Consider the following 27,727-nt stretch of genomic DNA (forward strand, 5'->3'; position numbering starts at 1 on the left):
GATTTCAGCGGAAGCTGTCGAGCGACTTTCATAAATGAAGCTTTAAAATGACCTTCTTAAAAGAAGAGTAAATCCTCGGTTTCCGTGTGACTCTGCAGACACAGCCCGGAGGTCAGCCCTGGGGGCCCGGAGCAGGCCGGTGCGTGTGGGTGGTCGCAGGCGGCCGGTGTCCAGCCTCGGGCCGCGCCAGCGCCGCAGGACGAAAACGCTCGTGTGGCCTTTCCCTGCGCCCCGACGGAGCCCGAGGCCGTTGTGGGAGGTGCTGGCCGCGGGCAGGACGGACGCGCCCCCCCCCCCCCCCCCCCCCCGCGCCTCCAGGGGCCCGGGCAGCTCGCGGTCATCTGGATGTACAGTCTCTGTTGTCTCTGGTTTTAAATAACAAGCCGCTTAGAACCTGATTTTTACGCAGATTAAATTCATTGTCACTTCGCTTTGATCTTCAGCAATATTTATAAATTGAGTCATTGTAAAGGTTTCCTCATTTGATCCAGTTTTATACGAACTCTGGTTTGTTTGAGTCCGATGTCCAGGAAGAAACAGGACACCTTCACTTGGAGAACCCGGCTCGGGCCCAAGAAAGCTTTCCTACAAATAACGTGTTTTTCTAGGAGCCTCCGGGTGGAGACACAGGGGCTCCTCCTGTGGTCCGGCACCACCTGCTGCTCAGTGGCAACTGTCCTGCCTCGGGACGCTCAGGCCACCAACTGGAAAACACAATCTCACCATCTTCATTTTTGCTGAATCCATTAAGTGTAAAAGCCAATTATTTTTCTTTTGGAAACTATTTATTGGGCAGAAATACTTTTTATTGAGTAATTTTGGTCTGCCACGCCTATATTTGATTTTGCTATTTGTGCGCTTTTGTTCCTAAACACAGGAAAGACCAAAGGTGCTCTCTCTTTGTGGTCTGGGGCAAGAGCTCAGATACACCCAGATTGATGGGCGCCAGTGAACGTAGGAGCATCTTTTCTGGCACCCAAGCAGTCAGAAGTGTTTTTGTGGTTTTGGTTGTTTTGTTATTTTGGTTTTTTTTTTTTGTTTTTTGTTTTTTTGTTTTTTGTTTTTTTTTACTACAGTAAGTATTATAGAACCAAAAACCTAATGCTACTTACTATCACAATGAAATGTTCTTTTACTAAGTTATTGCTGGTTATTGAATATCTTGTTGAGTACTGGGATCTGTTACCAAGAAGGAAATTACGTTTCTTACCATGTTTGAGCTAAGCAAATGTGAATAATTTTTTAAAGAAAAAAAAAAAAAAAAGAAGCCTCCTCTGAGACTTGTATTCTGTTGTTCATAATTTTAGGAGTTCTGAGTTTCCTGGAACAGCTGCTTGAGTGTATTTTTGTACCCGTATCTTCACTTCTGCCTTTTTCTTCTTAAAAAAAAAAAAAAAAAAAAAAAAAACTATGATGTATTACACATTAAAGTTTTCTTGGTTTTATATATCAAAGAATAAAAACTTTTTTGTTACATTTTAAAAAATAAAATAAAATCAATTTAAAAAATACAATATCTCAACTTCTATGAAGGCAGGAGTTAATTGTGTGTTGATTTGACACTTTGCAGAACTTAAGATACACAAACATTTAAAACAACAGCAAAAACACTTTAATAAATATGCGTCTTATCTAGGTTTTCTAATTTCTTGAAGTGTAATTATTGTTAGTATGCCCTTATAATCCTTTTTATTTCTATGTGGTTGGTAGTGTTATTCCTCCTTTGTTCCTGATTTGACTTGAGATTTTCTTTTTTTAATATGGGCATTTATAGCTGTAAGTTTCCCTCTAAGCACTACTTTAATTAAGTCCCATCAGTTTGGGTATATTTTGTTTATGTTTTTATTCATTAAAATATTTTCTGATTTCTCTTGGGATATCTTGTTTGTTGATTATTTAGAAGTGTGCCATTTAACTTCCTCACGTCTGTGCATTTCCATTCCCTGCACATCTGAGAAGAAAGATATTCTTCTGATGTTGGGTAGAGTATTCTATAAATCTCTTACCTCTAGTTGATTCTTAGTACTATTTCAGTCTTCTATTTCCCTGTTGACTTTCTGGCTAGTTACTGAAAATGGGATACTGAAGTCTCCAGTTATTATTGTTTAATTGTGTATTTTTCCCTTCTGTTCTGTAAATTCTTCCTTCAGGTTTATCAGGGCTTTTTTTGTTAGATGCATATATTTATAATAGTTATTACTTTCTGATAGGTTGATCCTTTTATTATTGTAAAGTGTTCTTCGTCTCTAGGGAAAATTTTTGTCTTAAAGTTTATTCTGATACTAGTACACACACTCCAACTTTCTTTTGATTATTGTTTGTATGGCATAATCGTTTTATAGTTTTCCTTTTTAACCAATCTCTGTCTTGAATCTCAAGTATTCTTGAATCTCAAGATTATTAAAATAATCTTTTGATTATTGTTTGTATGGCATAATCGTTTTATAGTTTTCCTTTTTAACCAATCTCTGTCTTGAATCTCAAGTATATATTTTACAGAGAGTGAGAGTATAGTATCATGTTTTTTAATCCATTTTAGATTGTTTATTACATTTACATATAATGTAATTACTGTAAAATTAAGAATTACACCTGCCATTTTCCTGGTTGCTGTGTTTCTTATGTCTTCACCCATTGTTCCCATTCCTTCATTATTGCCTTCCTCTGTATTTGATAGATTTTTTTTTTAGTATACCATTTTAATTTCTTTGTTTCTTTTACTGTATGCTTTAGAATTGTTTTCTTAATGGTTGTCCTGGTGATTATTATTAGCATGTTTACATAAAATAATCTAGTTTAGATTAATACCAATTTAATTTCATTGCAGAAACTTTGCTCCAGTATAGTTCCATTCACTTCCTTTACTTTGTGCAATTACTATCATATACATTACATTTTTATACATTGTAAACTCATCAACACAGTTTTAAAATTGTATAGCTGTGTTTTAAATCATATAGGAGAAGAAGAGAATTGCAATGAAAATATCTATTTATACTTTTATATTTACCTATATACTTTTATAGTAAATACTGGTGCTTTTTGTTTCCCTATGTAAAACAAAGGTATGTCTAGTGTTAGACTGAAATACTCTCCTCACTTCTTGGACACAACTACTAGCAACATCTTCTCTTAGTTTTTGTTTTTTAGAAATATCTTGATTTCTCTTTCATTTTTAAAAATGGTTTTGCAGATGTAAGATTCTTTGTTAATAGTTGTTTTTTGCTTCTTTCTTTGTTTTCTTTCAGCACCTGGGATAATGTCATCTCAGTGCCATTTGGCCTCTATGCTTTCTAGTGAGAAGTCAGTCTTTACTTTTATTGAGGATCACGTTTTCCATTGCAGTTTTCAAGATTGTCTCTTGTCCTTTTCTTTTGACATTTTGACTATGAAATGTTTGAGCGTAGATCTTGTTGATTAATTGTACTCGAGTTTACTGAGCTTCTTGAATTCTAAGACTAATTCTTTTTGTTGTTGTTGTATCTGGAGAGTTTCTAGTCATTATTTCTTAAGATATTCCATCTGCTCCTTCCTCTCTCTCCTCTCTCTCTCTCTTTCTCCCACCTTTCCCAGCCACTCCATCTTAAGATATTCCATCTCTGCTCCTTCTCTCTCTCTCTTTTTCCGGGACTCCCATTTTACATGTTGGGGATGGTGGATGGTGTCCCTCAGGTGTCTGAGGCTCTGTTAATTTCTCCTCATTCCTTTTGCTGTTTCCTTCTCATGCTGGATAGTTTCAATTGACCTGTATTCAGTTCATTGTCTTCAAGTTAACTGATTCTTTCTTCTGTAAATAATAAATATATTATTATATTTACATTTATATTATATAAATAATAAATATATTATTCAGACTAGAGAAGTTTTTCATTTTAGTTATACTTTTCAACATCAGAATTTCTCTTCGATTTCAAATAATAAGGGTGCCTGGCTAGCTCAGTCAGTACAGCGTGTGACTCTAGAGTTTGAGCCCCATACTGGGTGTAGACCATTACTTAAAAATAAAATCTTTTATAAATAAAAGGAATAATAATTTATATCTCTTTATTGTTATTCTCTATTTGATGAGACATCATTTGCATACTTTCCCATAGTTCTTAGACATGATTTCTTTCAGTTCTTTCAACTTATTTATTATAGGTGATTTAAAATCTTTGGCTAATAAATCCAACTTTTGGGTTTCCTCAGGGACAGTTTCTGTTAACTGCTATTTTTCCTGTTTATAGGCTATGCTTTTTTGTTTGATTATAATCTCTTTTTGTTGTTGTTGTAGAAACTGGATATTTATGATATGTGTGTTTTTTTTTTTTTAAGTACCAAGGATCTTTATTTTCAGACCTAATGTTCAACCTGTGACTGCAGATAACATGTCACTATTTCGAGAACACCTTCATTCTTTCCAAGTCTTCAGCCATAAGGTTATACCTTATTCTCATCATAACAAGATAAATGAATGAGATTGAAGGAGGATTAAGGAGATACACTGAAGATAAAAGCAAAGGGGAACAAACATTTTACAAGTTTATCATCCCAGTTACCCTAAAGGTTAAGTTTCAGATTTACAAGAGTAATGACAGAACAGCATGATTTCAGTGAAAACCAACACAAGTTAGATCTTTTAAAAAAAAGGGGGGGGGGGGGGGGGTGGGAGAATCAGTTCAGAAATACTAAGTCAGGCAAGCATGCAAACTTCAGAGTATAAAAAATGCAAGGCCTGGTTGTCCAAACAAATATATCCCTCAGGAGATGGTGGTGCTTAACAGAAACAAATGAATTAAAAGCTGAAAGGGACACTTCTCTGAATTAGCAGACCAATTCCCTCATTTTTTAAGTGAGGAAAGAGGGTAGACAGTAATTAGTGAGGCTCACATGGCTAGAAAAAGGATGTACATAGATTTAATTCCCGGTGCTATTTACTACATACATCTAAAATACGATAAATATCCAGAACACATTAAGCCCACCGATTAAAATGACAAAAATACACGGGGAGGAGGTGAATTAATACAGCACACAGCAGCACTTCTCACATCATATTTAAGAGATTAAAAGGAAAAAAAAAATAATCTCTCAAAGATTTTAATGCTCAGTTTTGATAGACTCCATCCAATTCTTTAATGGAGAGCAAATGTACGAGCTTAAAAAGAACGTGCATTCTTCAGCTTTCTCCTCTACTTTTTCGGCCTATCTTTCAAAACTAAGCACTGAGTATTTTTAACCTAAGTAATGTGATGTTATATGTACACTTTAATTGCACGTTTTAGGAATAAAATCCATGATATTTTGGTAAATCAGTATATTTATAAAATGGACAGCATAGTGTATCAAAATACACTTTTCACTGGGAAAAAAAAAAATAAATAAAACAGGCGAATGGATCTACACAAAGTAAAAATTAAGTTTGGTAGATTTCAGTGTAGGACAGTCCGTAACAAGCCTATTTGCCCTTTTTCCCCCCCCAGAGCTGCTCATCTTCCAACTTCAGATTTTAAAAAAATATTTTTAATTGAGATTATGTTGACATGTTCTCATTCCACATCATCTTCAGCCAAGCTCTGAGCACTTACAATTCTCTGACTAATTGTTGGAAGCTTGGTCAGAAGCATCTGGAACACTGGTGGTGGGAGAGTCTGCTGTAACACTTGCAGCCACTGCTGTGGCTGTCCACACACAGCAACTGCATTTGTCAGATGGTCTACACCTTTCTCATATTCGCCTTGGGCTAGCAACTCTTCCCCAAGTTGTATTTCTTCAAGGAAGAATCTCTGAACAGCTTCGGCATCTTTAAGGTCAGGTAACTTGCAAAGTCCGGCTCTCTCCTTGGCAAGCTTTTGTTGTTTTTCTTCGTTCTCGAAGCCTGTTCTCGAAGTTGGGGTCACTCGGCCTCTTGCGGCCGAAGCAGATGCAGTACCCGCTGCAGAGAGCCCCGCAGACGCCGGCGGCGCCGGCGCGGTTCCGGCCACCACCTTCCCACGGCCCAGAGGCAGGAGCGAGCGCGCGGCGGCGGCGGGGCCGGCGAAGAAGCTGTGGGCCGGGAAGCCGCGACCACGCCGCTGCGACCGGCCGCTCGCCGCGGGAGACGCGGAAAGCTGCTCTCTGTGTTTTAAGTGATGGTTCTGTAAAGTCCCGTTCTTTGTTGTGTGGGCACTGAAGTCTCTGTTCTGGTGCCTTAGCAGTCAGCCAATGATTGATGGGAGGTTGAACTAAGAAGTCTCTCAACCTTTGCTGAGGGGCTTGGTATATTTGTCGGGGCGTTCCCTCAGTGCTCCACCGGGCAGTTCACAACCCTGCCTTGGCCTTAGCCTTCACTTTCTGCTTGCACAGAGTCTCAAAGTCAGTCAGCCAGAAATGAGAGCTCAGAGCCTTCTCAAGTCTTTCATGGTCACGCACTAAGCTCTTTGCATGTACATGAGCCTCTAGAACCCCAGGAATATGTTGAAGTTTTTCAGGGTTCCATGTGGACATCTTAATTCTTCAATTTTCCCTTTAATTTGTGTTTGTTTGATCAGCCTCTCATCAGCCCCAAGCCTTAAAGTTCCCTCCAACAGCTTCAGGGCTAACTAATTGCCACTGATTTTCTTTCGTAAGCGCTCCAAAGTAACACTGTTTGCACAGAGGCAGCTCTTGAGTCATGAAATAAAATGCCTTGAAAATGGAATCGTTTGGTGAGATGCTAGATAGGCAAATATTGACAGTTCTTTAGGTATGGACATTTCAGGGAATTCTAAACCTACCCTAATCCTATATGTATTGATAGGCTGCGAGTTTATCCAGCTACCAGAGTGGTGAGGCTCTTTGTTTTCATTGCTACTCCAGAACCTGATAGGGGAATGGGATTAAGAGAAAAATGAGATAACTAACTGAAGTCAATTTGCAGAGTTTGGAAAAAGATGATTTTGAGAGTTTTGCCATTGTTGCTATTGCTTTTACTCCACCATTCCAAACATTAAGCTCTACTTTTTAAAAGACAACTACCATATGATTCCACTTATATGTAGAATTTAAACAACAAAATGAATAAACAAACAAAAAGCAGAATCAGACCTATAAATACAGAAAACAAACTGATGGTGGCCAGAAGGGAAGGGGGCTGGGGGTGGGGCGGGATGAACAAACCGCGAAGGAGCGAGCGAAATACAGGCTTCCGGTTATGGAGTGAGTAAGTCATGGGAATAAAAGGTACAGTGTCGGGAATATAATCAATGATATTGTAATAGCAATGTATGGGGACAGATAGCAGCTATACTTGTGGTATGGAAAGCATAATGTATACAGTTGTTGAATTACTATACTATTTTCACCTGAAACTAATGTAATGTGTATCCACTATAGTGAAATTAAAAAAAAAAAAAAAAAATAAAAAGCAATTCAAATAGTAGAAATAGACAAAAAAAAGTGTTGTAAATAAGGTTTCTACCCTAAACACCTCGACCCTGGATCCCCAAACAGAATATTTTTTTAAAGATTGTGTATTTATTTATTAGAGAGAGACAGCAAGAGAGTTAACACAAGCAGGGGGAACGAGAGAGAGAGAGAGAGAAGCAGAGAAGCAGGCTTCCTGCTGAGCAGGGAGCCCATTGCAGAGAGTTTGATCCCAGGCCCCGGTATCATGACCTAAGCCGAAGGCAGATGCTTAACGACTGAGCCACCCAGGTACTCCCAGAATATTAACTAGTGTTAACAGCTACTGTGTGTCTTTCATAAATACATGCCTAGAGAAGCATGTATATAGAGAGACAAAAGATCTGTATTTCCTTTTATACATATAGAAATATACTGTACTCTCTATTATTCACCATTTTTTTAAACTTGGTAATTTACCTTAGATGTTGCTACATAGAGCTATTTCAGTTTGTTGTTGTGGTTGTTTGGTATTGTAAGATGAATAGGGCATTATTTACACATTTTCTAGTAACAGACACTTGGTTTGGTCTACTATTTTGTTATTTCAAACAATGATGGGATGAACACCATGGCATTTACATCTCTTTGACCATGTGTGCTATTACTGAACGATAAGTTCCTAACTATGAAATGTAAGGTGTGTTTGTTTTCAGATATTGATGGATGTTGGAAAATTGCCTCCAATGATGTTTCATCAGTTTATACTTCTGTTTGTGGTAAAGGAGAATGCTGTTTCTCCTCATTGCCACATTGGATTATCAAGTATGTTTTGCCAATTTCAAAGACGAAAATTTCTCCTTATTCCTTATTTTTTTACTTCTCTTCTCTTATAATACCTTCTCATATATTTCATATATTCATATGTTTGTGAGTCTTCTTCGCTTCACACACAGCACCTCTTTTCATATCCTTCTCTCATTTTTTTATTGAGTTTTAATTTGTAATGCTCTTTGTGAGTTAGAGTCGTTGGACTTTTGGTCTGTTTTACATATTACAAATATTCTTTTCTCTAGCTGATTATTGGTCACATGGTGTGGTTTACAGTACTTTTTTCTTTGTTAATTTTTTTTTTAAGCAGTCAGTCAGATTTCCCAGTCTTCTTCCTACCTGTATGTCTTGCTTAGAAGGGCATTTGTTTCTTCTCAGTTCATAAAAATTCATCTCTTATTTCTTCCAGGAACTTATTGTTCCATTTCGTTATTTATTTGGGTGGCTTATTGTTTGTGAGGGCTAACCAGTTGTCTCTGCATCATTCCTCTCTGATTTAAAACGCCACTCTTGGGGCGCCTGGGTGGCTCAGTGGGTTAAAGCCTCTGCCTTCGGCTTGGGTCATGATCCCAGCATCCTGGGATGGAGCCCCACATCCGGTTCTCTGCTCAGCAGGGAGCCTGCTTCCTCCTCTCTCTCTGCCTGCCTCTCTGCTTACTTGTGGTCTCTGTCTGTCAAGTAAATAAATAAAATCTTTAAAAAAAATAAATAAAACGCCACTCTTCTTAGGTACTAAATTCCTTTATGTAGAGAGAATATTTATGGACTCTCTATTCTTTTCCATTGATTTCTTTGCCAACATTTTAATGGGTATTTTTCCATATGACCTTTAGAATCAGCTTGTCTATTTCTATTTCCCTGTTGAGGAAAAATTTACGTTGTTACTTTTGTTAAAATTACATTAAAACGGGTGCCTGGGTGGCTCAGTGGTTTAAAGCCTCTGCCTTTGGCTCAGGTCATGATCCCAGGGTCCTGGGATCAAGCTGAGCATCTGGCTCTCTGCTCAGCGGGGAGCCTGCTTCCCTTCCTCTCTCTCTGCCTTCTTCTCTGCCTAATTGTGATCTCTGTCAAATAAATAAATAAATAAATCTTTAAAAAAAAAACATTAAAACAGGAATCTCAGATTTTTGCACCTATCAGTCAGAATCTTGCGGAAAGCTTGCTAAAACATAGTTTGTGGGGCCTCACCTTCAGAGTTTCTAATTCACTGAGTCTGAGTTGAGGCTTGGAATTTGTGTATCCTAAAATTCAAAGGGTGATGTCGATGCTGCTGGTCTGGGACAACTCTACTTCCGTGAAGTAAAAATGTATTCATTTTAAGAGAGTTGTTATCCTTCCAATATTCATTCTAACAGCAAGGTATGTTATTCCATTTATGTTCTATTTTCTTAGTAGAGTTTCAGTGTTTTCTTTATATTGATACAACTTATTGTTTTAAATTTATTCCTCTGCAGTTTCTTTTTTGTTGCATTGTAATAAAGGTTAGTTTAGGGGCACCTGGGTGGCTCAGTGGGTTAAAGCCTCTGCCTTTGGCTCAGGTCATGATCCCAGGGTCCTGGGATCAAGCTGGGCATCTGGCTCTCTGCTCAGCGGGGAGCCTGCTTTGCTTCTTCTCTTCTCTGCCTGCCTCTCTGCCTACTTGTGATGTCTGTCAAATAAATAAATAAAATCTTAAAAAAAAAAAAGAGTACTAGAAACATAAAGTTTAAAAAAATAAAGGTTAGTATATAATTATTATTTAATAATTATTTAGCAATTTTTGAATTATTATTTTAAATATTTATGGTTAGCAAGTCTTCCCTGTTCAACTTATTACAATGGAAGTGGGAATAATATTAGGTTACTTTCTGAGAATTTGGAGGATATATTAGGGAAAGAGAGGAAGGTGAGCTTTTTTTTAAAAAAAAAATTTTATTTATTTATTTGACACAGAAGAAATCACCAATAGGCAGAGAGGCAAGCAAAGAGAGAGGGGGAAGTAGGCTCCCCGCTGAGCAGAGAGCCCAATGCGGGGCTCGATCCCAGGACCCTGAGATCATGACCTGAGCTGAAGGCAGAGGCTTTAACCCACTGAGCCACCCAGGCGCCCCGAGGAAGGTGAGCTTTGATAAGAAAATGTTAATAATACTTTTTCCACTCGTGGCTTAAAAAACGTTTCCTTCATGTGATTCTAGGGCTGGAAAAATTAGTTGGAATAATTAGTTTTTCTAAAGTATAGAAAAAGCTCTGAAAACCCGCAGGCTTCACTAAGATGTATGAGGAATCACTAATATCAAAGATGGGTTACATTCAGATAGCTTGAATTTTGGTCATATATGTAAATTAGAGGCCATGGACATTGCTAGGAAGGGTGAAAGTGTAACTTGCAAGGGCAAGGGTGAACGGATGAATGAAGACTAACGAACAGATCCTTTTCACTTTTATAGAAAGTAAGCACCTTTCCGGACCACAGCATATGCCCCTGTTTTATTGCCTAGACTGAGGATAGCTGAAGACTACTTTTAAGATCTGCAAGATAAATTTTGAAAATTCAGCCTAAATATTTCTGCAAATAGTATAATCCAAATCGTATTTCCCAATCAGCCTAGTATCTTTTTCCCTCTCCTTCTATTGGTTAAAAAAAAAATAAAAAGAAATGGAGAACACATGTTCTCCATCCTGTTCTCCAATAGTAGGAACATACTATGCTATAGGTGAGAATTTTCTTATTTACTGTGGTATTCAGAATACGAGTTCCCCAAAGGTGCCTATGTTCTGATCTGCAGAACCTGTGCGTATGTTACCTTACACAGCCTAAGGCGAATTAAGGTTACAGATAGGGTCAAAGTTGCTAATCAGCTAACCTTAAGAGGGAGAGGATTCTAGATTATACAGGTGGGCCCAGTGTAATTACAGGGGTTCTTTAAGATTTTATTTATTTATTTTATAGACAGAAATCACAAGTAGGCAGAGAGGCAGATAGAGAGAGAGGGAAGCAGGCTCCCTGCTGAGCAGAGAGCCCGATGCGGGCCTCGATCCCAGGACCCTGAGATCATGACCTGAGCCAAAGGCAGAGGCTTTAAACCACTGAGCCACCAGGTGCCCAATTAGAGGGGTTCTTAAAAGAGCAAGAGGAGTGCAGGAAAGAAGGTGAAATATATTTCATGTGATAAAGACTCATTTTGCTCTTGTGGCTTTAAAAATGGAGGAAAGGAACCATAAGCCAAGGAAGATGTGCCATCTCAAGAATCTGGAAAAGGAAGGTTCTCCCAAAGAGCCCATAGAAAGGAATGCAGCTGTCCCCAGCCTTAACTCAGTGAGACCTATACAAGGTTACTTGACCCTATACAACAACAAGGTAATAAAAAGCATTGTTTTAAAGTATGAATTTACGGTAATTTGGTAACAAATAGGAAATTAATGCAATTATTAAACTATTATGACAGAGTACTCACAAATACTGATGCTTCCTTTTTTTTTTCTTAAATTGTTAGCATTTGTCCAAATATCTAAAAGGTTAACTTTTTTTTTCCCCAATTAACAGCAAATTTTTGGAAGTTGAATATCTCAGAGTTCATTTAGGGCAATACTTATCCGGAAATCTGGTCTATCTGCAAAGTGACTAAGGACCTCATTGGCATATCACCCTGGCAAACAGCTGAGTCAGAATTAAGATTAAGAGCTTTGGAGTTGGAGGCTCAGAGACCTAAAACCTCTGCTAGGACTGAATATGTGACATTGGATAAGATATTTACTCTCTCCTCTTTTTCCTTATACTAGAACTTAAATCATAAGGTTATGGTGAGGATTACCTGAGAGGATATATGTATAGCACTTAGCATGATTCTAGCCCATAGGCAAAAAAAAAAATCATAAAATGAAGACACAGATTCTCAAAAAAAAAAAAAAAATTCATAGTGCCTTTCATCATAAAAGCAAAAAAATCTAAACGACTCAACTGTTCCCAAAGGCATAAATACAGCAATTGACATTCATAATGGCATTCATAAATGATCAAGTATAAGGTTTTTTAACAATTCTTTTAAAGATCTTTAAAATATGTGACTGTTGGTATTTAAAGTGGCAAGATTTTTGTACCTCAAAAATTTATGCATGTGGAATTTACATCAAGAGTGTCATATGAACAAAACATTTTATAAGGTATATTTTTACTAGGACTCAAACCTTAGCTCCTCCACTTTTTGTTCATCTGTAACATATGAGACACTTCATCTTACTTAGCCTAAGTTTTCTTCTATAAAATTTGGATAATAGGAGAGGTACTTGGTAATGTGGTTGGGAAGATTAGCGATAGTACATTTGAATCACCCCCTTGAATATACCTATAAGTGATTGTTCAATAAGTGGTGGTTATTCGTCATTGTTACTTTGTGATCCTCTAAAACTGCATTGACTAAAGTCAGTAGTAACCTAATTATGAAATACTCTGGGTCTTTCTCTTCCTTTATTATAGTTTGTCTTACACTGGATACTACTGAACCTCTTCAAATTCTCTCCTTTCTCCTTTTCTGGCATTGTTCTTAGCCTTTTTTTCCCCCCAGGTTATTTATTTATTTATTTGTTTGACAGACAGAGATCACAACTAGGCAGAGAGGCAGGCAGGGAGAGAGAGAGAGGAAATCAGGCTCTCCGCTGAGCAGAGAGCCCAATGCGGGGCTCGATCCCATGACCCTGGGATCATGACCTGAGCCGAAGGCAGAGGCTTTAACCCACTGAGTCACCCAGGCTCCCCTTTTGCTTATTCTTCTTCCTTTGCCCAAACCTTAAAGATTGATGTTTCCCAATTTCTATAGCTTTTTAAATTTTTCTTTTTCCCGTGCACATTGTTTGTGAGTATGATAATGCTTCTTATACTAGCTGAAACCTTTTCCCGGAGCACCAGTTGTATTGCTCAGAGACCTCTTTCTTTTTTAAAGTGAGAGAAAGGAATGCATTTTCTTTTCGAGTTTGCTTCATTTATAGCCTTAAGTATTTATATGGCATGTGGGTATGCATTTGTATTGTGACTTTAACCCAAAAACATGAATTAGGTGGGTCTTTTCCAAATCTTTAATCTCTACTAATCTACTAATGGTTGAAAAATGGTACATGTAACTGTGATGGGCATGTCTTTGGAATTAGTTAAACACATTTGCAAGTTTCTGAACCATTTACTTGTTTTTCTGGGCACTCCTTTATATCCTTTGTTCCTTTGCTTCTTTCTTTTCCTCCATCCTTCCTTCCTCCTCCCGTCGTCCGTCCGCCCCTCCCCTTCCCCCCTTTCTTTCTTCTCTTAAATTTCAAGTTAGGTAACATAGAGTGTGGCTCTGCTTTCAAGAACAGAATCCAGTTATTCGTCAGCTGCATACAACACCGAGTTCACATTCAAACCAGTGTCCTCCATAATGTCCATCACCCATCGAGCCCATTTTCCCACCCACCTCCCCTTCAGCAACTGTCAGCTTCTTGTCTACATTAAAGAGTCTCTTGTGGTTTGCCTCCCTCTCTGCTTTTTTTTATCTTATTTATTTTTCCTTCCCTTCCTCTTTGTTTAACAGTTTTTCTGAAATTGCACATATGAGTGAAATCACAGAGTATTGGTCCTTCTCTGACTGACTTATTTCACATAATGCCCTCTAGTCCCATCCATATCATTGCAAGTGGCAAGATTTCATTCATTCTGATACCAAGTAGTATTCCATTGTACATATACCACATCTTCTTTATCCATTCATCTGTTAATGGACATCTGGGCTCTTTCCATAATTTGGCTATTATTGATAGTACTGCTATAAACGTGGGGTGCATGTGCCCCTTCAAATCAGAATTTTTGTATCCTTTGGATAAATAACTAATAATACAATTGCTGGGTCATAGGGTAGCTCGCATTTTAACTTTCTGAGGAAAATCCATACTGTTTTCCAGAGTGGATCACCAATTTGCCTTTTGACTAACAGTACAAGAAGGTTCCCCTTTCTCTGCACCCTCACAGACACCTGTTGTTTCTGAGTTGGTAATTTTAACCATTCTGACAGGTGTGAAGTAGTATCTCATTTTGGTCTTGATTTGTATTTCCCTGATGATGCGAGATGTTGAGCCTCTTTTCATGTGTCTGTTAGCCATCTGAAAGTCTTTTTTGGACAAGGTTCTATTCAAGTCTTCTGCCCATTTCTTAACTGGATTATTTTTTTTTGGGGTGTTGAGTTTGAGAAGTTCTTTATAGATTTTGGATACTAGCCCATTATCTGATATGTCATTTGCAAAAACCTTCTCCCATTCCATCGGTTGCCTTTTGGTTTTGTTGATTGTTTCCTTCAGTGTGCAAAAGCTTTTTGTCTTGATGAGGTCCTGATAGTCCATCTTTGTTTTTGTTTCCCTTGCCTCCGGTGATATGTCTAGTAAGAAATTTCTATGGCCGAGGTCAAAGAGGTTGCCGCCTGTGTTCTTCTCTAGAATATTGATGGTTTCCTGTGTCACAGTTAGGTCTTTCATCCACTTTTAATTTATTTTTGTGTGTGGTGTAAGAAAGTAGTCTGGTGCCATTCTTCTGCCTGTCACTGTCCAGTTTTTTCCAACACCATTTTTTAAAGACAGTGTCTTTTTCCCATTGGATATTTTTTTCCTGCTTTGTTGAAGATTAGTTGACCTTACACTTGTGGGTCCATTTCTGGTTTCTCTTTTCTGTTCCTTTGATCTATATGTCTGTTCTGTGCCAATACCATACTGTCTTAGTGACTGCAGATTCGTAATAGAGCTTAAAGTCCGGAATTGTGATGCCTCCAGCCTTTTTTTTTTTTTTTTTTTTTTTTTCTACATCACTTTAGTTATTTAGAGTTTTGTCTGGTTCCATACAAATTTTATAGTTGTTCGTTCTAGCTCTGTGAAAAATGCTGGTGTTATTTTTGATAGGGATTGCATTGAATATGTAGATTGCTTTGGGTGGAATAGACCATTTAACAATAGTATTTTTTTTCTTGCAATCCATGACATGGAATGTTTTTCCATTCCTTTGTGCCTTCTTCAGTTTCTTTTATATGTGTTCTCTAGCTTTCACGGTACAGAACTTTTATTTCTCTGGTTAGGTTTATTTCTAGGTATCTTATTGTCTTTGATGTAATTGTAAATGGGATTGATTCCTTGATCTCTCTTTCTGCTGTTTTATTATAATTGGTGTATAGAAAAATGCAGCAGATTTCTGAATGTCCATTTTGTATCCTGTGACTTTGCTGAGTTCATATATCAGTTCTAGCAATTTGTTGGTGGAATCTTTCTACATAAAGGTTTTCTACATAAAGTATCATGTTGTCTGAGAAGAGTGAAAGTTTGACTTCTTCTGTGCTAATTTGGATGTTTTTTATTTTTCTTCTTGTTGTCTGATTGCTGAGGCTAGGATTTTCAGGACTGTGTTGAACAATAACAGTAAGAGTGGACATCCCTATCATGTTCCTGACCTTAGGGGTAAAGCTCTCAGTTTTCCCCATTGAAGATCATATTAGCTCTTAGTCTTTTGTATACAGCCTTTATGATGTTGAGGTATGTTCTTCTATCCCTACATTCTTGAGGGTTTTTTTTCGAGGACGATGCTGTACTTTTTTCAAATGCTTTTCTGCGTCTGTTGAGAGGATCATATGATTCTTATCCTTTTATTAATGTGGTGTATCGTGTTGATTGACCTGCGGAAATTGAACCACCCCTGTAGCCCAGGAATAAATTGCACTTGATCTTGGTGAATAGTCCTTTTAATTTACTGTTGAAATTGATTGGCTAGAATCATGTTGAGAATTTTTGCACATGATCATTGGCCATATCGGTCTGTAATTCTTTTTAATGAGGTGTTTGTCTGGTTTTTTGCAATCAAGGTGGGTGATGCTGGCCTCATAGAATGAGTTTGGAAGTTTTCCTTCCTTTTCTACTTTTTTAAACAGCTTCAGAGGAATAGGTATTAATTCTTCTTTAAATGTTTGGTAGAATTCCACTGGGAAGTCATCCAGCCCTGGACCTTGTGTTTTGGGTTATTTTTGATGATTGATTTAATTTCTTTGCTGGTTATGGGTCTGTTCAGATTTTCTATTCCTTCCTATTTCAGTTTTGGTAGTTTATATATTTCCATATATTTGGTAGTTTATATATTTTGGCATATAATTGCTTATAAGATTCTCCTGTAATTATTTGAATTTCTTCATTGCTGGTTATGGGCTCTCCTGTTTCATTTGTGATTTTATTTATTAGTGTCCTTTCTCTTTTCTTTTTGGTAAGTCTGGCCTAGGGATTTAACAATTGTGTTAATTCTTTCAAAGAACCAGGTCCTACTTTCATTGATGTGTCTATTTTTTTTTTTTTTTTTTTACTTGTATATCATTTATTTCTGCTCTAATCATAGTTATATCCCTTCTTCTGCTGATTCTGGGCTTAATTTGATGTTCTTTTTCCTGCTTCTTTAGGTGTAAGTTAAGGTTGTGTATTTGAGACTTTTCTTCTTGAGAAAGGCTTATATTGCGATAAAATTCCTTATAACTGCATTTGCTGCAGTTTTGGACTGTTGTGTTTTCATTTTCTTTTGCTTCCATTTTTTTTTTTTTTTTTAATTTCTTTAATTTCCTGCTTAACCCATTCATTCTTTAGTAGGATGTTCTTTTACCTCCATGCATTTGTGGTCCTTCTAAATTTTTTCTTGTGGTTGACTTCAAGTTTCCTAGCACTGTGGTCTGAAAATATGTATGGTATGATCTCAGTCTTCCTGTGCTTGTTGAGGCCTGATTTGTGATCCAGTATGTGATCTCTTCTGGAGAATGTTCCATGTGCACTCAAAAAGAATATGTATTCTGCTGCTTCAGGATGGGAATGCTCTGAATATGTCCCTTAAGTCCATCTGGTCCTGTGTGCCATTCAGTCATTATTTCCTTGTTGATCTCCTTAAGATGATCTGTCCATTGGAGTGAGTGAGGTGTCAAAGGCCCCTCCTACTATCATATTATTATCAATGAGTTCCTTTAAGATTGTTACTAATTGATTTATATATTTGGCTGCTCCCAAGTTGGAGGTATAAATATTTGTAACTCTTAGAGCTTGTTGGATAGACCCCTTTATTATAATACAGTACTCTTCTTCATCTCTTACTACAGTCTTTGGTTTAAAATATAGTTTTTCTGATGTAAGTATGGCTATTCCAGCTTTGTTATGATGTCCACTAGCATGATTCATTAGCACGGTATCCATTAGCCTGGTCCTCCACCCCTCACTTTCAGTCTGGAGGTGTCAGTTGGTCTAAAATGAGTCTCTTGTAAGCAGCATCTTGGTGGGTTTTTTTTTTTTTTTTTTCTTTTTTAATCCATTCTGAAGCCGTGTGTGTATTTTGATTAGAGCATTGAGCCTATTTACATTCAGAGTAATTATTGATAGATAGGAATTTAGTGCCATTGTATTACTTGTAAAATCGCTGTTCCTGTAGATTGTCTGTGTTCCTTTTAAAAATGGTTTAAAAAGTTCCTGTCACTTTTGGTATCTATTTCCTGCTCTAAGAATCCCTTTTAGTATTACTTGCAGAGCTGGTTTAGTGTTCATGAACTCCTTTAGTTTTTGCTTATCTTGGAAACTCTTTATCTTTCCCTCCATTCTTAATGACAGCTTTGCCGCTTGGCTGTGTTCTTTTTCCCAGTCAGCGTGTTGAATATATCATGCTGCTTATTTCTGGCCTGCTACGTTTTTGGGGACAGGTCTGCAGCTAACCTTATGTGTCCACCCTTGTAGGTTAAGGACCTTTTGCCCCTGGCTACTTTCAGAATTCTCACTTTATCTTTTTTGTTTTGTGAGTTTCACTCTAATATATCTTGGTGTTGACCTGTTCTGTTTGGGTTTTGAGGGGAGTTCTCTGTGACTCTTGGACATAAATGCCTGTTTCCTTCCCCCGATTAGGGAAATTGTCAGCTATAATTTGTTCAAATAAACTTTCTGCCCCATTTTCACACTTTTATTCTTCTGAGACTCCTGGGATACAGATAATATTGCACATTGTTGAATCACTAAATTCCCTAAGTTTGTATTCATGATGTTTTCTTTCCCTCTTCTTTTCAGCTTCGTTATTTTCCATAATTTTCACTATCACCTATTTGGTTCTCTGCCTCTTCCATCCTCATTGTGATTACATCCAGTTGGTTCTGCATCTCAGCTATAGCATTTTTATTTCAGCATGACTAGTTTTATCTCTGCAGTGAGGATTTCTCTGGTGTCTTCTATGCTGCTTTGAAGCCCAGGTAGTATTCTTATGACTGTCATTCTAAATTCTTGTTCAGATATATTGATTACATCTGTTTTGAGAAATCCCTGGCTGTGATTTCTTCTGCTATTTCTTTTAGGGAGAATCCCTCTGTCTTGTCATTATGTCTAGGTTTCTGTCTTTTGCATGTCATGAAAGAATGTTATGTTTCCTGCTCCTGAGAGGAATACTATATTAAGAAGGGGTCACACACTGTCCAGGGTCTTGCACTTCAGGAAGTGTTTCTGTTGTATGCTGTGTGCACTCTGATGTAGTGTTTTGGCTGCCCTTTTCCACAGGTCAGTTTGCTCAGACTTCCTCCGTGCTTGCAGTGGGAGGTGGTTGAACCTTTCACTAGGTGTGCTTTGATTTGTTTGTTGAGATAAGCCTAATTTTAAAAAAAAAAAATTAAAAAAAGGGGCTGATCTAAGAAAAGAGAAAAGGAAAAGGAAGAAAAAACAGACAGACAAACAACTATAACCCTGATTCCAAATAATGAGAAAGAAGGAAGGAAAAGGGGGGGAATCAACAACAACAAAAAAAGGCTGATCCTATAAAGGAAAAAAAGAAACAAACCAACAAATAAACACAAAACTATAAGCCTAATGCCAAAGGAAGAAGAAAATAAAGAATAAAGAAATAAAAGAATTCTTAAGAAAAGAAAACCTGGTCCTATTTCCACCAGAACTGAAGCTGATGCTTTAGAGCACTCTGTGATTAGTAGACCTGGTACATGTGGGGCAGCGTATGTTGTTCTGAGGGAGAGGCCCCCTGTGCTGGTTTACAGTCAGACCTGCCTTAGGAAAACTTGCCGCTGTTGGGTGCACAAGGGCAGGGTTTGGTGTAAGGGACTCCAGCCTCCCCTGGAGGTTCTGTTTCTCTCTTAAGTCCAACCATGGTGGTGGGGGGAAGGGAATGTGTGGAAGATCCTATCACCCCACCATCTCAACCTGGGGGAAAACTCACAGCTGCTACTGTTTAGGAGGCCCTGGTAAAAAAGTGAACAACTTCTTCTCCTGTGTTCCAGGCTTTCATCATATCACTGCACCTCAACTTCCCTGTGCCTGGCCATCTGCACACGCTATGCCACAGTTATGTGTTTTATCTTTGTCCCATGGCTGGTATTGAAAACTCCAAATCTTAAAGGACCCAGCAAGATGTGGACCTGCTTCTCTCCCTAGGAGGAGAGGCTTGCAGCTTGCCCAGCACCATTCTGTCCCATAAAGGCAGTCACACAGAGTGGAGTCTGTTGGGCCCCACAGTGGAAAGCTGTGACCAGCATATCTGCCCTCTACACATGCTTCTGTCCCCTGCTGCTAAACAGCCACTCAGTGGCTCCTAGGGGGCCTTTTGTCCACAGAAAAGCAAAATCCCTCTTCCACATGTACTCCAGGAGGGGGAGTGATTTCTCTCAGTGCCATTCAGGGGATCCCCTCACCCCAGCATATTGCAGGAACCCGATATGCTGTTCTTTCTCCTGCCCTCTCCCTCTCTCCCTGGCTTCACTCTACACAAATGGCTCCCTCCCTTTCCCAGCACCACAGCTTTTCTCTCCCCTAGTTCATAGCTCCAAACCTCACATCTGCCACTTTCCCTCCAGTTACACAGATTATTTTCTTAATCCTCAAATCTATTTCCTAGTTGTTCAAAATGATTTGATGTTGAGCTCCTCTGTTGAGAGGGATAAAGCAAACCCAGGGTCCCCCTGCTACTCTTCTTCCAATTTTGTCTTTCTTCTCAGTGACCTCTTCTAATTGAGCATATTTAAAAGTGCACATAATCATTTTCTGCATACTTTTTCCCCACTCTGTACCGATGTTGATGCTACTGTTAATTCACTTGTTCAATCATTAATTAAACATATATTGAATGCCTACTATGTCCTAGGCCCTGAGGGTACAGTAGTGAAGTAAACAAATTAACAAATATTTACCCCTCAGGGAACACATCTGTAGTGGAAAAGACAAAGCAAATAAATCTGTTGTGTTTCTGATATAAATTCTGTGGGGAAAAATAGAGGAGGGAAGAGGACTAAGGAGAGCCAAGATGTGGATAGGGTTATAATTCTAAGTGGGATGCTCAGGGAAGCCATCACTATACAGTTACCATTTGAGCAAAGATCTGAGGAGGTGAGGGAGCAAGCCATGGGGACATTTGGGGAATATTTTTCCAGGATGAAGGAACAGCAGTTGCCCATTGTGAAGCAAGAGTAAGTCTCGCATTTTGGGAAAACTGAGGTAGGAGCAATAGGAGAGAGGTCAGAGAGAGAGAGTTTATAGGCAACCATGGTTGTGTTGTCCTACCTATTTTCTTAAAAATTGGTAACTATCCTTCACTACTTAATCTTTTACCTTTTTTTCTTTCCTCTTTAACTCTGGCAGGTCACCAAGTTTTAGTGATCCTAACCCTCTTCAGTTCAGACCTTTATCATTGGTCACCCAATTGATCAACTGCTAGCTGCACACTTGATATTCAGCACCCATTCAAGAGCTTATTTTCAAACACTGTCTCTTTTGCAGGGCTGCACTAGGTATTGTAGATACACAGGCCATCAAGCTTGCCCTTAGAAAATTCACAGTATCTGGAGAGAAAATCAACAGGCAGTTGGTCACGTGACAGTGAAGTAAGTGCTTGAGAAGGGAAGTACAAGCAGACTAAGTACCACATGGTAGATAGGTAGCTCCAATTTTTGAGGGTTAGTGCAAGCTTTCCAACAGAAATTATCTTCCTGTTAAGCTCTAAAAGATAAGTTGAAGAGTTAGACCCTCAAAATGAAAAGAAAGAATTTCCAAGCAAAGGGACCACTTGTACAAATGCCCAGAAAAGAGAACCGAATGTGGTTTCGTGTTACCAGATAGAGGACAGAAGAGGATGACTCAAAATCAAGCTGGAGAAATACAAAGGAGCCAGATCATGTATGATCTCTAGAGGCCCTTTTAGGGTGTTTGGTTAATCCATCTGTTACCAACATCATCAGTTTCAAACTTGAATATAATACATACTTTATCTCCGAGAACTGAAACCCACCAATGATTCCTTAGTGGCTTTGTGCTGAATTCAAACTGTAACAGGCACACGTGAGGTTCTTTAATCTGCCTTTGCCTCTTCAGCCTCAGGTCCCACAGGCCCCACTCTTACTTTATACACCAGCAGTGCGGGACAGCTTATAATTACATGCCAGGAGGGAGAAGTCTCCAGGACCTACCAAATGCTTGGAATGCTCTTTGGCCCTTCTCAATCTCGTGAATTCATGTTTATCTTTCAAAAATAATCTCAGAGGTCATCCCTTTTTTTTTTTTAAATATTTATTTATTTGAGTCAGAGTGAGTGAGCCTGAGCAGAGGGGCAGAAGGAGAGGGAAAGAAAAACTCAAGCAGACTCTTCACTTAGTGCAGAGTCTGACACAGGACTCCATCCGTCAACCCCAAGACCATGAGCTGACCTGCAAACAGGAGGTGGGTATTCAACTGACTGTGCCATCCAGGTGCCCCTCAGAAGTCATCTTCTATAAGAATCTTCCCCAGAAAATTCAAACGAAGTTAATCCTTTACTCTTCCATGCTACCACCCCACTTCTGTGTGATCTTTTCATTGCAATCGCCTTCATCTGTAACAGGGTGTTTATATATTAAACTTCTCCACTGGTTTGAGCTCTTTGAGGGTCTCTGGGTTTGGTTTTGTCCGTGTATCCTTAGCCTGACAGTTAGCCACACTTAATAAGGCTCGGTTAATTTACACTAAAGAACAATGAGAATTATCTATAGGAAAGAATGAACACTAATTTATAGCTCATTTAAGTCACACAATTGTGATAGAGCTCAGCACATCTTAGCAAAGGAATCACAGACTTTTTTTTAATTCTTAAATTCAGTTCAGTTAGCATATACTGTATTACTATTTTTAGGAGTAGAATTTAGTGATTCATCAGTTGCATATAGCACCCAGTGCTCATTATATCAGGTTATGTCCTTAATGCCAATCACCCAATTACCCCTTCCCCCCAGCAACCTCCCATCCAGCAACCTTCAGTTTTTTTTTCTAGAGTTCAGCCTTTCATATGGTTTGCCTCCTTCTCCATTTTCATTTTGTTTTATCTTTCCTTCCCTTCCCTTATGTTAATCTGTTTTGATTCTTAGATTGCACATATGAGTGAAATCATACAGTATTTGTCTTTCTCTGACTTACTTCACTTAGGATAATACACTGTAGTTCCATCCATTGCAAAAGGCAAGATTTCATTCTTTTTGATGGCTGAGTGATATTCCATATAACACATGCACACACACATAACAAATCTTTATCCATTCATCTGTTGATAGACATCTGGGCTCTTTCCATATTTTGGCTATTGTAGGTATGGCTGCTACAAACACTGGGGTGCAGGTGCTCCTTCAAACCACCATGTTTGTATCCTTTGGTTGGATACCTAGTAGTGCAATTTCTGGGTCATAGGGTAACTCTCTTTTTAAATTTTTGAGGAACCTGGGCACCTGGGTTGGCTCAGTGGGTTAAGCCGCTGCCTTCGGCTCAGGTCATGATCTCAGGGTCCTGGGATCGAGTCCCGCATCGGGCTCTCTGCTCAGCAGGGAGCCTGCTTCCTTCTCTCTCTCTCTCTGCCTGCCTCTCAGTGTACTTGTGATTTCTCTCTGTCAAATAAACAAATAAAATCTTAAAAAAAATAAATTTTTGAGGAACCTCTATACTGTTTTCCTGAGTAGCTCTACCAGTTTGCATTCCCACCAGCACTGTAAGAAGGTTCCCTTTTCTCTGCATCCTCACCAACATTTGTTGTTTCCTAAGTTGTTTATTTTAGCTATTCTGTCTGGTGTGAGGTGGTATCTTGTGGTGGTCTTGATTTGTATTTCCCCGTTGGTGAGAAATGAGCATTTTTTTTTCATGTGTCTGTTGGCCATTTGTATGTCTTCTTTCGGAGAAACATTCATGTCTTCTGCCCATTTCTTGACTGGAATTTTTGTTTGTTGGGTTTGAGTTTGGTAGGTTCTTTATAGATTTTGGATACTAGCCCTTTATTTGATATGTCATTTGCAAATACCTTCTTCCATTCCATAGATTGCCTTTTAGTTTTGTTGACTATATCCTTTGCCATGCAAAAGCTTTTTATCTTGATGAAGTCCCAGTAGTTCATTTTTGCTTTTGTTTCTCTTGCCTTTGGAGATGTGTCAATCATCCAGAGTTTTGTCTTCTCTTAGTCTCTCAGTTCTCTCATCTGCTAAATGAGGATGATAATACCTATACCCTAAGATTTCAGTGGTGGTGAGATTTGGAACATATATGACATAAACTAGAAACTTAGTTAGATGTTCATGATCCGGTGAGATTTTTATGAGTTGGACAAAATGTTATTTTATCCCTTTCAGACCTGTAATCACTGTGATCACATTATTATAGATTGTCCCATTCAACATTAATAGGAGTCTAGGTATTATGGATTCTGAGCATCTGACTTATGAAGACATAACTAATGCTGTCTTTGTACTGTGCTCATGCTGTGTTCCTCTGGAGAGGAGGGCTTATTCCTTGAGCCTCCATGTTGCCTTTTTGCCAGTGGCCATTATCCATGACAAAAGGAAGACAGTTTCCCAGCCCTCCAAACAAGGAACCTAGAAAAATATTTTCTTATAAAAACTGTGCTATGAATTCCATTAATTCGTTATTAAGGTTTCCCCCCAAAGCTATTTTATTTTTAACATAAACAGTTGTGCATTTTTAAACATACAAATGTATTCACCATATTTTTATTGAAAATTGGTCTTTTTATTAAGGGGATCCAGACTAGTTTATCATCCTCCACATGTTGGTCTTTATTCTGAGCTAGCATTTCGAAGACTGAAACTTCCGTCGGTCAGTTCCATGTCCACACCAAAAGATTCTGTACCCAGAGGACTTGTAATGAAGTAGTATTACATTGTTGCTTAAAAAACTTTGTATGGATCGATGAAGACCTTTTCTCATATTATTTATATGTAGTTTTGGGGAAAAGATGAAAAAAACAATAAAAACGGTAGAAGGGTAAAGGACTTTCAATTAGAGTGCTGCGTAATTTTCAAAAAGATTCATGTTCACTTCCCCTTTTTCATAATTTGCTTGATTTTAGAAGGTATGACTTTTAGAAAATAGGTCTATCTTTGAGATTGATGGTTGCTGTAAATTTTTAAAATTGTAGTAATTCAGATATATTTCATGTTAATGAAATTGGTAAGAATAGTCTAAGGCAGCATTCTTAATATATACTTATATACAAACATCTTTTCTTAACTGTTCTTAGTAAAAAAATGAATTAAAAGTAGAGAGGTACAGATTTGAAATATGTTCATGTTGGGATGTGGTGCAATGCTTATAATATCTCCTACAAATATGATTTATGTGAAAATGTGTTGTCGAGCTCAAATGAAAAGCTCTGCAAATTGGAAAAGTTAATATTTCAAAATTATTTGTGTTAAGGACATCTGAGAGGAAATGATGAGACCTGGATCCTAGCCTTTTTATCACTGACTATGACCTCTGGCAAGTCAACCTTTTAGCTCTGTTTTCTCTTCTTAAAAATGAAGGCAAGGTCTAGGAGAGTACTAAGTTTCCTTCCAGCTGTAAATTTCTGTTATTGTTACTAAATCTTGATATGAGAAATTAGTCATGCTATACATAAAATTGTTTTACTCAAGAATTATTAACAGCATGAAATTTAATATTATAAATTGGTCTTTAAAAAATAAAAATTTGAGGTTTTTTTTCCTAAATATTTGTTGTTTTATACACTATATTTCTTTATCAGACTTACTCTTTCTGAGAAAGAAAAGAAAATATTCTTATTCCTTTTTTTTTTTTTCTTGAAAATAATCTTCTTAGGTAAATCTCTTACTCTTCAGATTTCCTGCTGCCTCTCCCTCTGCCTACCTCCCACCCACCGCCAGCACCTTTCCCACGCATACACACTGAACGTAATCCTGACAACCGCACAACCCACAGAGTAATAGCAGAGGAACCCTGACAAATTCCAGGCACTACTCTCTGCAGTAGAAATAGACCAATACTTGGCAACTGTGTTGTGAAAATATAATTCAGAGGAAGTAAATACATGCACAATTGTCTCAAATAGTATGATTTGCACAGTTTAGGGGAGAAATGGCATCTCTTCACTTACACACACACACACACACATTTTAAACCTTTTTTCTCTATTCTCTGTAAAAAATAATGAACAAATTAGTTTCACATCTACAAATACTAGTTTTGGGTGCAGATACATAGTTTACATACACTTAGCTTTTTCACCATGTTTAGCTTTCAGAAGATTATCACTCTTGAATAAACCCACTTTAGTGGGCAGTAAGTGACCAAAAGTGCCCTTAGGCACTTAGCCCATAGGGCTCAAGTCTTAGCCTTCTAGTCTGTTGTAGCAGTCCAGAGACTGCAAGGGCTAATCCAGTTTACAGAGTCAAGATCCAGAAATAATAATCCATCAGACTTGCATTTCATTAACCAAAGGAGTTTTGGAATTATGGTGAAGCCAGGACCTGGACCTGAGCTCTCCTAGTTGCCACCTATCACCTGACCTTGAGAAACATAATTGCTATGGCACACTCCAAAGAAAAGACTTTGAGAGTCAAGTCAGGCAAATACTGAGAGGAACCAGAAAAGCTTTAAAGATGAGAAAGAATTAAATTAGAAAAATTCTGCTTAGGTTGGAGAAGCATTTCTTGGAGAAAGTGCTTGTGGATTCTCCAAATGACTTTAATCCATAGTTCATTTATTTTATAGCATATACCTTCAAGTTTCAATAGGAATGTACCCATTTCCTAGTAAATAGTTTGATTATTTGAGATGATGTTTCACATCTCTTGTTCTGGTGGGTGTTTGTCCTTGCTGTGGTTTGGTACATTATAGGAATCATGAGGATACTTTCATTTTTTCCTTTAATTTCTGGTTTATTAATTCTCTCATCAAAAATCTGCACAATCACCACAGATAAAGTCACTGCCAAGTGTTTCTCCTTCTGTTGTTGAATCTCCAGTTCACTTTTTGCCAGCACCAACATTGGCTTTGTAGTCCCCCTGACTTTCTTCATTCTGCTCTTGCATTACTTTCACTGTTTTCGTGAGGTCTTTTTCTTCTCATACATCCTCTGTCTTGCAACTCAATTTTTGGGTTCATTTTTCTTTGCATTATCCAAGTAATCCTAAGTCATACCAAAGTCAGTTGTCTTGGCACCACTGAAATGGGTTTTGAATCCAAATACAAAGATGACATCTCTTGTGGTCTTATACATTTTGGCTAGTTTTTCCCAAACTTTTGTCTCCTGTTCTGCTGCCTTTCTGGAGTGAAGAACATCAATGACCATTTGTTTCCACTGAGATAGTCTGATGGTGTGAACTTCCTGGTCCAGATAGTTATTGTGTCCTTCATGATAATTAACCAATCTTCAAGAGCCAAGGAGGAAACCAAGATTATTTCTTCAAAGAGTTAAATCATGGGCTGATATTATTCCTTGAGCGTGTTTCCTAGTGTCTCAGTACCCAGCCTCCTGTTTTGTTAGCATTTTGAGTAGAGAAGTTATACACTATACACTATAAGAAACTGTACACCCAGAGAGGTAAGCAGAATAGTGAAATTGTGGCAAAAGGGCCATTTATATTTCTTACAGGACATAAAATTCAGAAGTTAAAATCTAGGGCCTAATGAATGGGGAGTCTAATGAGGTACTCTTCCTACATAAAGCCAGGGACATATAAAAATACAACCAACCCAAAACCATAGAATACATCAGAAAATTTTTGTATTGACATTGAGAAATTGCCTGTCTTGGATATATCACAACCACAAAAAAGTTAATAGATGGATTTGCAACCTATATTCTTACTACCCAAAAAACTTCTCCCAAATGTCAAGCTGTGCATATAATTGAAAGTGTTTGCAATTAGTAGTGCCTAAGAATTTTATTACAGCAAATACAAATTCTTTTTGATTGGACTGTCTCTCTACGATAGGTTTCAAATAATTCTCACAATTAGTTTTCAAAGGAAAATAATTCATCACAACAACAACAACAAAACTAGTACACAAGGAAACAATTCTCAAGAGATCATTGGCAGTTACAACCTGATGGCAATAAAAGATTTTATAATTATCAGGCTTTGTTTATAAAGCAACTGTTTTATTTCAAGAAATTAAAGACCCTTAAAACATCTGCAGTGTATGGGAAAATGATTTTTGAATGATATAGAAAATATGAAGAAGAACCAAATATAAGTTCTACAACTGAAATACAAAAATTGGAATGGAAAGCTCATTGGGTGAGTTTAACAGATGA

At 37.9% G+C, this 27,727-nt stretch overlaps 1 protein-coding gene across 1 annotated transcript; it reads right to left on the reverse strand.

Moving 5' to 3' along the window:
* Positions 1-5,475: 5,475 nt before the first annotated feature.
* Positions 5,476-26,455, reverse strand: LOC123389835 (mitochondrial import receptor subunit TOM20 homolog). The gene is given in 4 exon segments (XM_045072450.1): positions 5,476-5,840; positions 5,842-6,168; positions 9,361-9,413; positions 26,320-26,455. Coding segments are annotated over 4 exon segments (828 nt in total). The 3' UTR covers positions 5,476-5,528.
* Positions 26,456-27,727: the final 1,272 nt, after the last annotated feature.

Source organism: Mustela putorius, unplaced genomic scaffold (genome assembly GCF_011764305.1).
Source record: "Mustela putorius furo isolate JIRA1106 unplaced genomic scaffold, ASM1176430v1.1 tig00004036_pilon_pilon_pilon, whole genome shotgun sequence".
NCBI classification, from domain to species: Eukaryota; Metazoa; Chordata; class Mammalia; order Carnivora; family Mustelidae; genus Mustela; species Mustela putorius.